The sequence below is a fragment of the Solea senegalensis genome, linkage group LG1, assembly GCF_019176455.1.
Source record: "Solea senegalensis isolate Sse05_10M linkage group LG1, IFAPA_SoseM_1, whole genome shotgun sequence".
NCBI lineage: Eukaryota > Metazoa > Chordata > Actinopteri > Pleuronectiformes > Soleidae > Solea > Solea senegalensis.
Genome location: NC_058021.1, coordinates 35,939,571 through 35,957,055, shown reverse-complemented (window position 1 = coordinate 35,957,055; position 17,485 = coordinate 35,939,571). Strand labels below are relative to the sequence as shown.

Here is a 17,485-nt window from a genome sequence, read left to right as displayed (position 1 = left end):
TCACTTCAGTGACTGTCAAACGTCTAGTGGTAGTTCAGTTCAGTTCTATGTCAGACGTTTAGTGGTATTTCAGTTCAGTGTCAGATGTTCAGTGGTATTTCAGTTCAGTGTCAGACGTTCAGGGGTAGTTCAGTTCAGTGATTGTTAGAGGTTCAGTGGTATTTCAGTTCAGTGACTGTTAGACGTTCAGTGGTATTTCAGTTCAGTTACTGTTAGACGTTTAGTGGTAGTTCACTTCAGTCATTGTCAGACGTTCAGTGGTATTTCAGTTCAGTTCTTTGTCAGACATTTAGTGGTATTTCAGTTCAGTGTCAGACGTTCAGTGGTATTTCACTTCAGTGACTTTCAGACGTTCAGTGGTATTTCACTTCAGTGACTTTCAGACGTTCTATGGTAGTTCAGTTCAGTGGTATTTCAGTTCAGTTCTTTGTCAGATGTTTAGTGGTATATCAGTTCAGTGTCAGACATCCGGTGGTATTTTTCAGTGTCAGACATTCAGTGGTATTTCAGTTCAGTGACTGTTCAGTTCAGTGGTATTTCAGTTCAGTGGTAGTTCGGTGACTGTTAGAAGTTCAGTGGTATTTCAGTTCAGTGGTATTTCAGTTTAGTGGTATTTCAGTTCACACACTGTTAGACATTCAGTGGTAGTTCACTTCGGTGACTGTCAGACGTTCAGTGGTATTTCACTTCAGTGACGGTCAGACGTTCAGTGGTGTTTCAGTTCAGTTACTGTCAGATGTTCAATGGTAATTCAGTTCAGTTCTTTGTCAGACGTTTAGTGGTATTTCAGTTCAGTGTCAGATGTTCAGTGGTATTTTAGTTCAGTGACTGTTTGACGTTCAGTGGTATTTCAATTCAGTGACTGTCAGACGTTTAGTGGTATTTCAGTTCAGTGACTGTCGGACGTTTAGTGGTATTTCACTTCAATGACTGTCAGATTTTCAATGGGTGTTCAGTTCAGTTCTTTGTCAGATCTTTAGTGGTATTTCAGTTCAGTGTCAGGCGTTCAGTGGTAGTTCAGTTCAGTGACTGTAGTTCAGTTCAGTTCTTTGTCAGATGTTTAGTGGTATTTCAGTTCAGTTCTTTGTCAGAGTTCAGTGTCAGACGTTCAGTGGTAGTTCAGTTCAGTGACTGTGTCAGTTTCACCCAAAACAGCTGCTTTACAAGTCAAGAGTTTGTGTTTGTGTCACGGAGAAAACCATGTCACCATAGTTACTATGATGACTCCGCCCACACAGAGGAGGAGCTATGAATTCAATCATTTATTTCTCATTCATATCTCATAAATTCATGTATTTATTCAGGTTTGTGTCATTTTAATGGTTTTTACTTCACATATTTGACACTGTGTTTGTTTTTGGACACAAACCTAATCAATTATTGCATTATTTATTGATCATGAACATCAATTTCACACACACACATACACACAAGGAAAGAGAAAAGGAGAGAGGAAAGAACACTGAGTTTGAAGAGAGATAATTAACTCACTGAGGACACACACACACACACACACACACACAAACTTCACATTGAGTGTGTGTGTGTTTAATCTGTGAGCTTCATTAAAACCCTGACGAGACAGAACAAAGAGCTGACTGCACCTGAACACGCACACACACACACCCGCATACACACACACACACACACACACACACCCTGGGGAGGAAAAGGTAAAGTTCTGAATCAGCGACAGTCTTGAACCTGGACTCACCAGGTCATTTGGGAGTGTGTGTGTGTGTGTGTGTGTGTGTGTGTAGCAGTCATGTGACCTGTGTTCTCAGGCTGCTTCTTAAGCAGATTTTCTCACACACACACGCACACACACACACATACACACACACACAGTTTAACAGTGTTAACATTCTCAGGACCATGTGTTCAGTTCAGTCCTCACGGTGATACTGAAATGTGTGCGTGTGTGCGTTTATTCGTTCGTTCGTTCGTGCATGCGTGTGTGTGTGTGACTGTGAGGTGATACCCCCTCACACACACACATACCCACGCACGCCCGCAAGCACACACACACACACACATGCACACACACACACACACACACACGCAGGCACACACCCCCACACACACAAACTCACACACACACACACACTCCTTTGAAATGGTGTGTTTCTTTAATCCCTGTTCCACAAACATCAGAGGAAGCCTTCGCTGTCACGTCGTGTGTTCGTGGTCGTCCGGGTCGGATTTAAGCCGCGGGAGAAAAGATTCTCAGCACTCGGCCCCGGTGGCTGCTGGGATTAAAGCTCCGCCTTCAGACAAGGCAGCGGGGATTAGATTAGATTAGAGAGAAGGTTTAAGATGCTTTGTTTAACATGAGACAGAAACTGAGGATCCTAATCTCCTCCTGTCCCAGAGACGTAGAGACACTGAGACACAGAGACGCAGAGACACAGACAGACTGAGACACAGGAGAGAGACTCAGAGAGACTGAGACAGAGACTCAGAGAGACTGAGACAGAGACACAGAGACACTTAGACGCAGAGACACTGAGACACAGAAAGACACTGCGATACAGAGAGACACTGAGACAAAGAGAGACACTGAGACACAGAGAGACGCAAAGACACAGAGACTGAGACGTAGAGACACAGAGACGCAGAAGACTGAGAGACACAGCGAGACACAGAGACACACTGAGAGACCGGTCCTCGGGACATCTTATTTATTCACTTTGTACTACACTCTTTTTAAATGATTGTTCTTGTTGTCCTTTGTCCTTCAAGTTGAATGTATGTAAAGTTATGTTGATGTTTATGTATGTTCATGTTTACGTTTAATGTACAGCGTGTGCTGGATAAAACCGGAGTCAAATTCCTTGTATGTGTTCACATACTTGGCCAATAAAGCTGATTCTGATTCTGATTCTGAAACACAGAGAGACAAATATACACACACTGTAAATGAATGAATGAATGAATGAGTGAATGTGATGTTATTGGTCATCATTTACAAACATAAACATGTCACAGATCAGTTTCATGTTTTCAGTCTCATCATAACCCAAAGGCATCATGTGACCATTGTCATGGTAATCAGATTAAAACTAATTATTTCTGAGGCTGCAGCTGTGTGTGTGTGTTTAATCCACAGATGTCAGTTTGTGTCCCAAATCCCAGATCATATTCATGGGATTATTCATTGAAGATGTGTGTGTGTGTGTGTGCGCACGCATGTGTGTGTGTGTCTGTCTGTCTGTCTGTCTGACTGACTGTGTGTGTGTGTGTCTGACTGTGTGTGTGTGTGTCTGTCTGTGTTAGAGTTGTGTATCTGTTTGTGTGTGTGTGTGCATTAGAGTTGTGTGTTAGAGTTGTGAGTCTGTTTGAGTTAGTTGTGTGTATGTTAGAGTTGTCAACTGATACTTTTAATCTACTGATTCTAATGATTAAGTTACACTGAAAACAACTGCTTTACAAGTCACTGTCTGTGTGTGTGCGTGTGTGTGTGTCTGTGTTTTATGTAAAATGTTGTTGACTAAATAAATGGAATCGTTGACTTTTAACTTGACTTGGTCTCGGTTTAGGTGGTCTTGACTGCAAATCTATCACTTAGTCAGGGTTAGTTCACTTGTCAGAGTTAGTTCACTTAGTCAGAGTTAGTTCACTTAGTGAGAGTTAGTTCAGTTAGTGAGAGTTAGTTCACTTAGTCAGGGTTAGTTCACTTATCAGAGTTAGATCAGTTAGTCAGAGTTAGTTCACTTAGTCAGAGTTCGTTCAGTTAGTCAGAGTTAATTGATGTCCCTGCTCTGTGTCACCCCCTGTTTCTGAGATGTCTTTGTGCTGAGGACAATTTTCTGGGTCACTATGTGTGTGTGTGTGTTTGTGTGTGTGTGTGTGATTAATGATTTGTTGTAAGTGTGTCGGAGTGTAACCGCTGGAAACTAAGGTTCACCTGTGGGATTAGTCGAGGTTAAAGATTTAAAGATGTATGGGGGGGTATGTGAGCAACCCCCCAGCACAGTTGCATTAGTGGTCGAGCGCCATAAGGAGGCTGCAGGCAAGAGAGAGAAGAGTGTGGGTTTACACACACACACACACACACAGCTGATGATTAAATGATGAAAGTGTGTCTCCTTTGATCACATGATCACATCTACATTCAACCTTCACTGTCATCACATCAACAACATGAGTGATTTTCAGGAGATGTTGATCCACTGCTGCCTAGTGTGGTCAGTTTGATCCACTGCTGCCTCCATCACTAACTTCAGTGTTTGAAATCCAACGTTCAGATTGACCTCAGTGACAGAAAGTGACCACACGAGGCAGCAGAGGAGCAGCAGCTCTTGTGTCCTTTGGTGTGGGTGAGTGAGTGGTTTATAAACACGTGATCATGTGACATAGATGTCGTAGACTTAAACTGACACCTATTTTAACTGAGAATTTCCTCAGTGGATTATAATCTGTTTTCCCTTTTATTATTGTCTATTGTCCTGCTGTATTATTGTGCGTTGTTGTGTGTTGTTGTGTGTTACATCCTTGGGGAGTCGACCTTTTCAGCCACTGCCAGACTCAATGATCTCCCTCAGTCTCTGCTGGAGGTCACACATGACCTTCAGTGTGTGTGTGTGTGTGTGTGTGTGTGTGTGTGTCTGTGTGTGTGTGTGCTGGAGGTGTCATCCTTGACATTTACACTCTGTGTTCATGTGTGTGTTGTTGTCCTGTGGTTGATGACAGCACCCCCTGCTGGTTAGTGGTGGTACATGTGAACAGAACACGTGTGATGGTCTTCTTCTGTGGTTAAGGTGTTGCCGTGTTATAGCGCGGTGGTGTAGCGGTTAGCACTGTAGCCTCACAGCATGAAGGTGCTGGACTTTGATGTTGTCTTCTCTCATGACAGTGAAGTGTTTACAGAAAACCTTTGAAACACGATCAACTTTGTTGATGTTTGGTTCAGAGACACACAAGTGCGCGTGGACACACACACACACACACAGATGATGACTCAGCAGAACTAAATTCTTTTACAACTTTGATCTTCTCTTGTGTCTGTGAAGCGTCTTCACCTCATGCCTGTGTGTGTGTGTGTGTGTGTTCGTGTGTGTGCGTGCGTGTATCCTGGTCTTTAATCTGACCTGTTTTTTTTTCTTATGATCTCTTTTAATCTCCTCTGTTTTTGTGGATTAATCAGATTTTTAATTAAATCTCAGTCAATGACGTCTCCATGTGTTGAAGCCATTTAGAGGTTTTTGTTTAGAATATTTCTAAAATAACTATATTTTAGTATGGTGGAAATTATGATTTATTATTATTAGTAGTAGTATTATTATTGTTATTCTTGGCTAAGATTTATGTATTTTGGTGATTGATTCCTGTCTCACCTGTGAAAAAGTGTGTCCCGGTCACACTCCAGCGGAGAGAATGCCTTTATAAGAAAGGGAAAGTTCTTTTGTTGGAAGGGTACAGACCAAACGCATCTAAATGTATTAGATCGCCTCTTTGTTGGTCACATATATAGCAATGTTGCTTGGATTGTTTTTTGTTTTTCTTTTCTGTGCAAAGTCGACCCGAGATTATTGTTTAATAAATATCAAGAAATCAAGATCAAAACTCTCTGTGCGTGCTTTCAAGGAAATGTGTGTTGGACTATCTGTGCCTCAAATGGAACGAGAACGGTGAACACAGGGTTCGCCGTAACACCGTGGAAACATGATAAACAAAGGGGTGGAGCCTCAGCTCTGTGTGAACATGGACACATGAAGTGACTAATGTTTCAAAAACAACACTTGACATAGAATTTTACGTTTTGTTTGGTAACATTTAAAAAATCAGATAAAGGTGCAGCGCCCTCTTGTGGAACGTCCTGAAGAATGTCTGAAGAACATCGTGAAGAACGTCTGAAGAACATCCTGAAGAATGTCTGAAGAACATCCTGAACGTCTGAAGAACATCCTGAAGAATGTCTGAAGAACAACCTAAAGAACATCCTGAACGTCTGAAGAATATCCTGAACGTCTGAAAAACATCCTGAAGAACATCCTGAAGAACATTCTGAAGAACATCCTGAAGAACATCCTGAAGTATGTGGTGAATCCTGACATTTAAATGTTTCTAAACAAAAAGTTAAATTCAAAGAGATTAAATTCAGACATTTACTAAAATTAATTTTAAAATGTTATGTCATGTGTTGATGTGTTGATGTAACATTAGTCACTTCATGTGTTCACATTCTCACACACACACACACACAAACACACACAGGGAGGAGAACGGGGGGAGAGCTGTGTGTTACAGGGTAATTATTTGTAATTAGCATATTATTCTAATACCATCATATAGAGAAAGCCTGGATACACACACACCCACAGGCAGTGGACTGAATGCTACATTATTCATGTTAAGCTTAAGGCAAGTTAGCTTACTGCGCTAACACTAATGCTGTTAGAGCCCAGTTAGTGTTCACAATTTACACACACACACTCACACACACTTCCTTCTTGCCTTTGTCCTTCTCTCTGGCTCTGTTTTGAATCCTTGTCTCCTTCTCTTACCCTCTAACCCTTCCTGTTTCCTTCTTGTCCTTCCTGTGTGTGTGTGTGTGTGTGTGTGTGAGACCAGCTAAATGCCACCACTGCTGTCTGTCATTTTGTGTGTGTGTGTCGACTGCCACTATGAATCACTCTCTCTCTCTCACACAGTCACACAGCCCCAGGGGCTGCTGGGAGCTGTGAGTGAGGGTGTGTGCGGGTATTAATAATGTTGTGGGGACCTAAAACTGTTTACACAGTCATTATGGGGACATGTCTTCCTTGTGGGGACAAAAATCAAGTCCCCACAACATAAATGACTACATTTTAAGGTAAGATATGTTTTAAGGTTAGGGTCAGGGTTAGGATTAGGCCAGTAGTAATTGTGGTTAAGGTTAGAGTCTCCAGGAAATTAATGTAAGTCAATGCAATGTCCCCTCAAGTCATGAATGTCCAACGTGTGTGTGTGCGTGTGTGAGACTGTGTGTGTGTCACCTCCTGTCACCGTTTGTGTTGATGGGGGTGTTAGCATCAGCACATGCTAACGGCTAATCACTCACACACTTTAGATGAGCCTAGTTGCACTCTGCTAATTGGTGTGTGTGTGTGTGTGTGCGCGCGCGCGTGCGCGTGTGTGTGTTTGTGCGTGTGTATGCAGTGTCGTTAACATTCTGCTGCTCACTCACTGTCAGGTCAGAGTGAACAAACCTCGTTCTGTGTGAACACACACAGACACACACACACACCTCCCTGTGTGTGTGTCTGTGTGTGTATTGAGGATCAGCTGTTGATCAGATGTAAACACATGAACATATGGATCTCTGTGTCACATCAACAGGAAACAGTTTCAGAAATTAATTGTGTGTGTGTGTGTCTGTCTGTGTTTGAGAGAGAATGTGTTTGTGTGCGTGTGTGTGTAAGAGAGAGAGAGTGTGTGTGTGTGTGTGTGTGTGCATGCGTGTATGTGAGCAAGCGAGAGAGAGAGTAAACCACAGACTCTCTCTCCTGATCAGGACCAGATGGTTTCATTCAGTCTTGCATACTTCAGAGACATAGAGGACGAGAGAGAGAGACAGACAGATGAAAAGAGAGCATGAGTTTTTAAAAGAAGATGAGAGCAGCTCCACCCATGTGTGTGTTAATTTTTTTCAGATGTTTGAAAATGCAAACGTGTCATTATGATGTTAATGGTACAGTTTGGGCTTTTGAAGTGTGGTTGTCGTGATTGTGTTCTGACTGAACTGTGAGCGGCCCATGCATCTTTATCTACGTCACATGACCACGTCTTTATCTGATCTTTGGTGTTGAGAGAGTGAATGAGTACAGAGACATTAATGTGATGTTAAGCTCCTCCCCCTCTGTCTTTTCCTGCACCAGTGTAGAACAGGAAGTTGTAATAGTCATGATGATGTCATTGTTGTCTTTTGGGGCAAGCTCTACCTCAACTTCAGTTTGAGCTATCAAAGTCAAGGGTCACATCCTGTGTTCATGTGTGGCATGATGACACACACATATACAGTAACCATGGTAACAGCTGCACACCCAATATACAGGAAGGTGTGTGTGTGATAAGTACAGATGATCAGAGGATACTTGTATTTATTGATCAGGTGACTGAGAATAAAGAGGACAGAAATCAATAACTGCACATTATGATTAATTACTGCTACACACACACACACAGTGTCAGTATGTGTGTCCTCAGGGTGTGTTTTCTGTTCACTGTCATCACCCTACCAACACACACAGCTGTCATTCTGTCACATACCAAACACTTGGTATGTGTGTTTCTCTCATTTCCTGTTGAGGCGAGTCCAGACGAAGAACACCTCGACAACAATCTGGTTCCTCTGCCCCCACACACACACACACACATTCTCTCTCTCCATTTTGTTTTGCTCATGGGTCGAGAGCGAACAAATGGAACAGTATACTACAGATACTTCTACTTTAGTATCTTTAGTACTGTTGTAGTATCTGTTGTACTGTTGTAGTACTCTTGTAGTACTGTCAAGTATCTGTAGTACTGTTGTAGTATCTGTAGTGCTGTTGTAGTACTGCAGTAGTATCTGTTGTAGTACTGCAGTAGTATTTGTTGTAGTATTGCAGTAGTATTTGTTGTATTACTGTTGTAGTAGTCGACAGGTGGCGCTGGTTTAGGAAATAATGTTGTTTTAGCAGCTTGCTTCAGGATAAGCTAGCGTGGTGCTAACGGCTAGCTCGCGCTTGCTGTGCGGCTTCGTAGCCTCTGATTTCAGAGGTTACAGAAAAATGTTTAACCTCTGAAACAGCAGTAGCACACACATGCTGTTGTTGTGATCATGTGATCTACATGCATCCAACACGCAGAGCCCACAAGATCACAACGAGCGCTGCTGTATAGAAGTGCTGGAGCGGAATGGACTGTTGCATCGGAGCACTTATATCGGAGATTTTAGAGGCACTCCGATATAATCCTATACTCGTTTTTTTTTGGCTGATATAGGACAGATATCAATATCGGATCGGGACATCACTAGTAGTAACGGTATTAAAGTGTGGTTAGTTGATTTTTAATTGTGTCAATGTAACAATTAACAGTCATTGTGGAGGGGGCGGAGTCAATAACTTCAGCAGTGTCAAGTGTGTGTTTGTGTGTGTGTGCACATGTTCAGTGTGTTTAGATGTAAATTCATAGATGCAGACTACACTGTGTCTCACACGTCCTGAGGGACGTGTGTGTGTGTTTAATGTGCCTTCTGTTATTTAGAGAAAAAAAGAGCCTTCCAGCTATTTAATGTCAACGCTTTCAGATGACAGATACACACACACACACGAACACACACACAGGCTATTAATGAAGGGATTTAAATGTCTCTGAGTCATGGAGGTGGGATTACATCTATTATCTGTGTGTGTGTTGGGGGCTATGCATGAGTGTGTGTTCTGGCTCAATCTCACAACAGCCTTGTCATAATAAAGAAGTTCAAGATTGAGCGACATCATCTTTCCCAACGCAGATTATTATATATCAGTGGCGAACGGTGAGCACTACAGCTGGGCCTTCCACTCAGCCATCATTGCAGAAATCATTGCGGAAAAAAAGGAACAGTACAATGAATTGAAAGCATTAAACACCTGCAATTCTTTAATTAACAATGACAAGGATGTAAACAAAGTCTGCAGAAGTCAAAGTGCAGCCTGTAGTTTTCACTGTCCATTACACTGCGCACAGCTACAACTAATAAGAATTTTTTCGATGCTATCAAGCTAACCACAATAACCCTCTTTCAACCTCTCTCAGCACTCTGGTGGGCGTGGTCTGCAGTTAGACCTGCGCTGTTAGGACTTCACGAAGGCCTAGGATCTTTTGTTTTTGGCCCGCCCATTTAAAATCAAACCGTGATTGGTCAATTTGCCCATCACTCTCCAAACCAAAACATAGCTTGGCCTTCTCCGGGATACGAGAAGTCCTAACCAATGAATGAGCCAGCTAACCGGGCCTAATAGAGACGGACGATTCTGACAGTAACAGTAATTGCTGATGGGAACTTGACAGTGAACTTAACTTTAGAACATAGATGAGAGAAAATGTATTGTAATAAATTAAATGACATAGATTTTTCTAAATATATACATATAATATATATATATGTATATACTATTTAATACTTCTCCGAAGAAGGCCCTGAAGGTTCCCCACTGTTATATACAGATTAGGTGCAGTAAATACGCTATATTAACACCTATGGATAAATAGGTATTTATGAATATGTTAATACAAAGTTTACAAATAATAAACAGATTACAGAATAATACACAGATTACACAATAATACACAGATTACAGACTATAACATTCTACATAATAAATAATCAAACATAAACAAGAGTATACATTCTTCAGTGGGCAGTCTTCAAAGGGGGTGAGGTGATGTGCAGGGGAGTCAGTGGGGGGTCAGAGGTCAGAGTTCAAACTGCTCTGCGTAAAAAGCTGTTCTTCAGTCTGCTGGTTCTGGTCCAGAGGTTTCTGAGAGCAGGGGGACAAACAGTGTCTGGGCAGAGTGGGAGGGGTCTTTGAGGATGCTGAGACAGCGTTTCCTCTGAACGTCCTCAATGGCAGGAAGTGGAGTCCTCGGTTTTGACGAACTTCTATGGCGCCTTACGGTCTGTGACACAGCAGCTTCTGTCCAGACTGTAACACAGCTGGTCACGATGAAGTTCCTTAGAACATCTGAACACAGGTGACAGAAACAAGCCTTGATGAGCCTTCTTGACCAGACTGGAGGTGTTGGTGGGCCAGGTCCACTGTGATGTGGGTCCTCAGGACGCCATTCGGCCGACAAATCCACACTCCATAGGGTCCGGTCCCTGGACTGGGACACGGCTGATATGTGTAAAAACTCTGCACATGCTCGAAGCACACACTGCCAGGGCTGCTGCCGTCTGGACCAGCAGCTTGTACATGTACCATTGTACCCATTTAGGAATGTAAAGAAAATCTTTGATATTTAGGTCGAAATAATGAAAGATAGGGTCAAAGGTCGGGGGGCGGGGACTGGTGAACATGTGAGTGTGTGAATGAATAAAGATCCTGTTTTTCATTTTTACATCTTATATTGAAAATGATTTGATGACAGACTGTTGTCACATGTCACAGTGTCATCTCCTGACCTGTCTGTCTGTTTCTGTCTTGCAGCCTGTCTGTCTCCTCAGTCGCCAGAATGTTCTCTGGTTCAGTCCAAAGACGACGACTTTGACTGGGAGCAGGGAGACACAAGAGAGAGACCAGTCACTAACTCCTGGATCCCTGCAGGTACCTGTCTGTCTGTCTGTCTGTCTGTCTGTGAGTGGTCAGGTGCCGAGTTGAAGTTCCTAAACTCTCCTGAAATTAGTCCCTGAACTCATCGTCTGACTTTGTCTCTTTTGTACCTGAAGAGAGAAGAGTCTGCAGCTATATGTATGTGTGTATGTCTGTGTGAGAGTGTGTGTGTGTGTGTGTGTGACACAGGCACAAAGAGGTTTGGCCGCTGACGAATGAGAATGCAGAGCTCTTAAATCACAGAGCCAATCACGTGAGAGACAGACTGAGCGAGGACACAGAGACGGGTGGTTACTGTCCTGTTAATGTGATTTATATGAGGGGGGTGGGGGTGAGGAGGGGAGCAGGAGGAAGCGGAGGAAGAGGGAGAGGAGGAAGAGGAGGAGGTGTGTGTGTCCACTGGGACTGAGGCTGTTGGCTGTGTGATTGCCTGGATTGGCTACAATTAGTCTCACAAACACACACACACACACACAAAGTTCGATCTCCTCTCGGCTGCAGCAGTAATCAGGGTGAAGCAGGTCATTAATCTAACTAACCTCCAACACCAAGTGACTGGACGAACGAGAGAGAGGGATGAACACACACACACACAGATAATGAGATGTAGGGTAAAGGGATAGTTTATGTTTATTGTGGTTGGATAAGGTCAATGAGCGCCGCCTGCTGCTGAGAACCAGCCTAAAACAGTCTTCACTCTCAGTGAAACACAGATTATAATCCACTTCAATTTAAGACTGAGTTTATACAATTTAAGTCACATGTTTATCCACTCACTCTCCCACACACACACTCACTCACACACACACACACACACACACACACACATACACACACACACACATACACTCACTCTCCCACACACACATACACACTCACTCTCCCACACCAAACGTAGAGAAAATTAGTGACTTTAGCTGCTGGTCCTCTGCTGCCTCGTGTGGTCACTTTGTGTCACTGAGGTCAATCTGATGTTTAATTTCAAACACTGAAGTGACAAAATAAGACTTGGAACTTATTTTATGATGGAGGCAGCTGTGTGTGTGTTTAACACTTCTGCATGTGGCCTCACTGAGAGAGCAGCAGGTCTGAGAGGGAACACACACACACACACAGCAGCAGAGAGGTATTGATTGACCAGTGATTGCAGGCTCCATTTAATGTTCTTATAAATGGTACAAGTTCAATCTAATCTGAACTATAGCTGTAACACACACACACACAGCAGTTGGGCACTGCAGCATCTCACTGTTTCTCTGCACTGAGACTTTTTCTTGTACGATCTGATGATGCTACATTAGCACATGTTTGTCATCGCATCTCTCATCTCACTTCAAACTAAACTCATGGCAGACCTGAAATCCATGTTCCTACTTTCCAAAGATCACTCCTGTGGTGGGGTTCTGTCTGTAGTTCCTGTTTCAGACCTGGTTCTGAAGTAGATCTTTGGTTCTGTGTTCTTTGTTTGTACTTGTAGAGAAGAGAACGCCGTCTGTCAGTCACAGTTGTTAAACCAATGAAATGCTTCAGTCTGACTCTTTTAATTGATTTGCTCCAATCAGGAATAACCACAGGGAACACTCACACACACACACCTTTGGTATGTGCGTGTGTCTCTGTGGGTTCAGGGTGTATTAATATTTCTAATAGGACTGTTATCAGCTCAGTGCCAGCTGCACACAGTAAACACACACACACACACAGTGAAGCTTGAAGGCAAACACACACACAAACACAAACACAAACACACACACACACAGTCTGTTGTGTGATAATTCCAACAATTCTTTTCTGTGTCAAAGAGACCTGGAGGTCAAAACCACTTTCCAAAAAAATACAGGCAAACACACACAAAACACACACACACAGGTTTTGTTGACAAATGAAACTGTGTGTGTGTTGTGTGTGTCTGTGTGTGTGTGTTTCTGGGTAATTACTGTGGTAAAAGGTTTAGCCGCATGTTGACATGCCCGAGATTCACACAGCCTTTGAACATGGTGTTCGATGTGTTTTTTGTGTGTGTGCTGAGCTGAGCTGAAACTCTCAGAGCGACTCAGACGAAAAACACTTTGATGAACCTGATGCTTGGTTCTAAACCTCTGGTTCTGGTTCAGATGTTCGTTCAGGTGTGTGTGCTAAGGTTTGTTTAGCCTAGCTTAGCACAAAGACTGTGTGTGTGGGAGTCTGTGTGTGTGTGTGTGTGGGGAGTCTGTGTGTGTGTGTCAGCAGATCAATGGTCCTTGAGGAGAATCGATTAGAAAAACAAGAGTTTTAATCACCACAGCAGAGAAAAGGAGGAAGAAAACGACGAGGTGAAGGAGAGGAAGAGGAGGGGGAGAGGAGGGGGAGAGGAGCGGGCGAGCACAATACACACTAATGAAAATAGGGAGAGAGAGAGGTTCATCCTTTCATACATGATGACATGAACACTGTGTTTCATTAGTTCTATTTTCTGTGACTTGGTTTAGATTTCTTTCAAATAAAACACCTTCTTTTTTTTCTCAGGTCAAACAGTCAAACATTTCTGAGGATTGTCTACACATGTTTGGTCATGTCCTGCTGTGTGTGTGTCTGTGTCTGTTATGAACTATATTTTAACATTAAACAGATTTGAGCCTTTAAGGGTTAAGGTAGTGTTAACCTAACCGTTACCCTCTGATATCTGCGTCACATGACCGCGTCTTTATCTGCGTCACATGACCGCGTCTTTATCACGCACAATCACATTATCTATCTGACCGTCCTTATCTACGTCACATAATAGCGTGTTTATCTGCGTCACATGATCGCGTCTTTATCTATGTCACTGATTGCGTCTTTATGTACGTCACATGATGGCGTCTTTATCTAAATCACATGACCATGTCTTTATCTACATCACATGACCATGTCTTTATCTACGTCACATGACCGTATCTTTATCTATGTCACTGATCGCATCTTTATGTACGTCACATGATGGCATCTTTATCTACATCACATGATCACATGATCGCGTCTTTATCTACATCACATGACCATGTCTTTATCCACATCACATGACCATCTCTTTATCTACGTCACATGATCGCGTCTTTATGTACATCACATGACCCTGTCTTTATCCACGTTATATGACTGTATCTTTATCTACATCACATGATCACGTCTTTATCTACGTCACATGATTGCGTTTATATCTACATCACATGACCCCATCTTTATCTATGTCACATGATCACATGATCGCTTCTTTATCTACATCACATGACCATGTCTTTATCTACATCACATGACCATCTTTTTATCTATGTCACATGACCGTGTCTTATCTACATCACATGACTGTGTCTTTATCTATGTCACATGACTGTCTTTATCTACGTCACATGACTGAGTTCAAATGTCTGATTTTGAAAAATGTTGGCTTTTAAAATATTTAATTTAGACTTAACTCAGTGTCACAAAGTGACAACACGAGGCAGAGGACCAGCAGCTCCTGTGTCCCCACCAGCTAAAATCACAGATTTTCTCTATGGACTTTGGTGTGGGAGGGTGAGGAGTTTTAGTCTCTAGTTCATGTCTGGTTCAGGTTCAGGTTCAGGTTGATGTTTTCTTTGACATGTTGCATATATGTGTCTCATCAGCTGATTGGTCACTGACACTTCCTGTCTATCATTTATTGATTCATTAGCAACTGATTGACAAAGAGAGAGAAACAAACAACACTGAGATACACACACTGAGACACACCTGGTTCGTGCCTCTGTGTTTCTCCCTCTCGTTAACCTCCCGCCCCCTCTCACCTGATGGCCAATCACAGGTCGCCCCTGCTATCTGTAAACCAATCACATCAGCTGCAGCTCACACACACAGATGGAGGGGGGGTAATTCTATTACCACGGTTACACTGAGACGTGAGGAGAGGCAGCTGCAGCACATTTACACACACACATGCTCACACACAGACTCTCTCACACACACACACACCATCGTCATCGGTGGACACATTCGAGTATGTCTGTCCTCTTTCTTGGTCTTTATGGGACCTCAGGTGGGCAAAGAGGCCAATCCTGGACCCACATATTTTGGGGCAGTGGGGGCATGGGTGGGTTATGGTGGTTCTAGGTTTGGGTGGAACCGTTTTGGTGGCAGAAATCTCCTTTCTGCATCTGCGCTTGTCTTCTGCAGCATTATTGAGATTTTCATTATACTGCGCAGCAGCATCTCGAAGAAGTTTTCTCCAGGTCACCCTGTTTGTTGCACTCGTTGAGGTTTGCTTTGATGTTGTCCTTGTACCTTTTCTTTTGGCCTCCTGGGGCACGCTTTCCCAGAACAAGCTGTGAATAGAGAACTTGTTTGGGAAGGCGAGAGTCAGGCATCCAGATCACGTGCCCCGTCCATCTGTGCTGGTGTTGGGCGATAATGGCAGTGATGGTGGAGATGCCAGCCTCCTCCAGGACACTGGTATTAGTCCGTCGATCCTCCCAGGTTATCCTGAGAATTCTCCGGAGATACTTCTGATGGAAAGCCTCAAATGCCTGCTTTATGTGGTCCAGGCTTCTGACCCATGCAGGAGAGTGGGGAGCAATACTGCTTTGTAGACCAGAATTTTGGTCTTTGACTGGAGGTTGCGGTCCTCAAAGACCCTTTTTTTAGTCTTGAGTATGCCCCACTGGCACAGCTAAGACGATGGTGTACCTCTTCATCAATGGTGGCTTTAGATGACAAGATGCCTAGGTATGGGAAGTGGTCCACATTTTCAACCTGGTGTTGTCAGTGAAGCTGTTTGGGGGACTGCTGCTGTTTTTTGGTGGCTGATGGAGGATTTGAGTCTTCTTTATGTTGATGGCCAGACCAAGCTGTTTGTACGCTTTCGTGAAAGCAGTCAAGGTGCATTGTAGGTCCTCTTCTGAGAGGGCTACAGTTCGTCAAACCTGTACATAATTTCAACTCCCAGTGGATGGAGAATGGCTGCGATGAAGATGGAGAACAGCGATGAAGCTATGACGCATCCCTTCTTTACTCCTGTGTCTTGACCCAAAGGGTTCAGTCTCATCTCCAAAACCAGTCAGTACAGTGGCAGACATGTTATTGTGCAGCAGCCGCAGCACTCGTATGTACTTTTCTGGGCAGCCAATTTTTGCCAGGACCAGCCAGAAGGCCTGACAGTTGACTGTGTCAAAGGCTTTGGTGAGATCTATGAAGGCCATGTTCTGTATAGAGGTATTTTCTGTTCCCAGCACTTTTCTTGCAACTGACGAGCAGTGAAGATCATATCTGTAGTGCCTCTGTTTGGGCAGAATCCACTCTGAGACTCAGGTAGGATGCTTTCTGACAGGGGGGTGAGTTTGTAAAGTATCAGGAGTAAAGTCAGGAGTAAAGTCCCTGTTCAGAAGATCTTCATAGTGATTCTTCCATCTGTGTGTTATTGCATCCTTACCTTTCAACAGGGAGAGTCCATCCTTAGAGCGAATGGGGGTTAGGCAGTGGTGGCTAGGGCCATATATCGTTCTTGTGGCTTCAAAAAAGCAAGCTGTGCCTTTTGAAGCCTTTTGTGTCCACCACTGGTTCTTCAGTATCCTAACCTGTGATTGAACAGTTGCTTTCGCTTTGGAATGGGCTTCTCTTTTATCCTTGCTGTTGATGTCATTTTGCCAGGTGATGAAAGTTTTCTGCATGATGTTGATTTCGGTATCATTCTCATCATACCAGTCTTGGTGGTCAGTCCAGCATTCATCAGCACAAATCATTGTTCTTGTGTAGCCTGGTACCATGGGTTGGCAGTTACCGTGTGTGGCCGCAAGGAGGCGTGTTCTTGGCAGTGGAGAGGCTATGTACCAGCAGAGGAAGCTTACGCACTTGGCTCCTCTTTTCGACCCCTGCAACAGTGGGCTAGTCGGCAGCGGTAGCTGAAAGCGGAAAGCAGCAAGCAGAAGCAGCATGCAGCATGCACTATGCACTAACTACAGGCACTACAACCATTACCTTCTACTCCAACACTACCACACTAAGCGCTTCACATGCCCTGTGTGAGATTACACACACACACACACACACACACACACACACACACACAGACACACAGACATACACACACACAGACTCTCTCACACACACACACACATACTCACAAACACTCACACAGACTCACACACACATCTAAAGAAGATTTAAACACAGGTGTTTTTTCATGATTTGAATCTAAGTGTCACTTGTGTCAA

At 43.4% G+C, this 17,485-nt stretch overlaps 1 protein-coding gene across 12 annotated transcripts in view; it reads left to right on the top strand.

Moving 5' to 3' along the window:
• Positions 1-17,485, top strand: part of LOC122767617 (receptor-type tyrosine-protein phosphatase mu-like) — a 63,768-nt gene that overhangs the window by 1,981 nt on the left and 44,302 nt on the right. For all 12 annotated transcript variants that reach the window (XM_044023089.1, XM_044023083.1, XM_044023098.1 and 9 more), the window contains exon 2: positions 11,160-11,276. In XM_044023089.1, the coding sequence (XP_043879024.1) occupies positions 11,160-11,276 (117 nt within the window). The remainder of the gene's footprint in view (positions 1-11,159; positions 11,277-17,485) is intronic.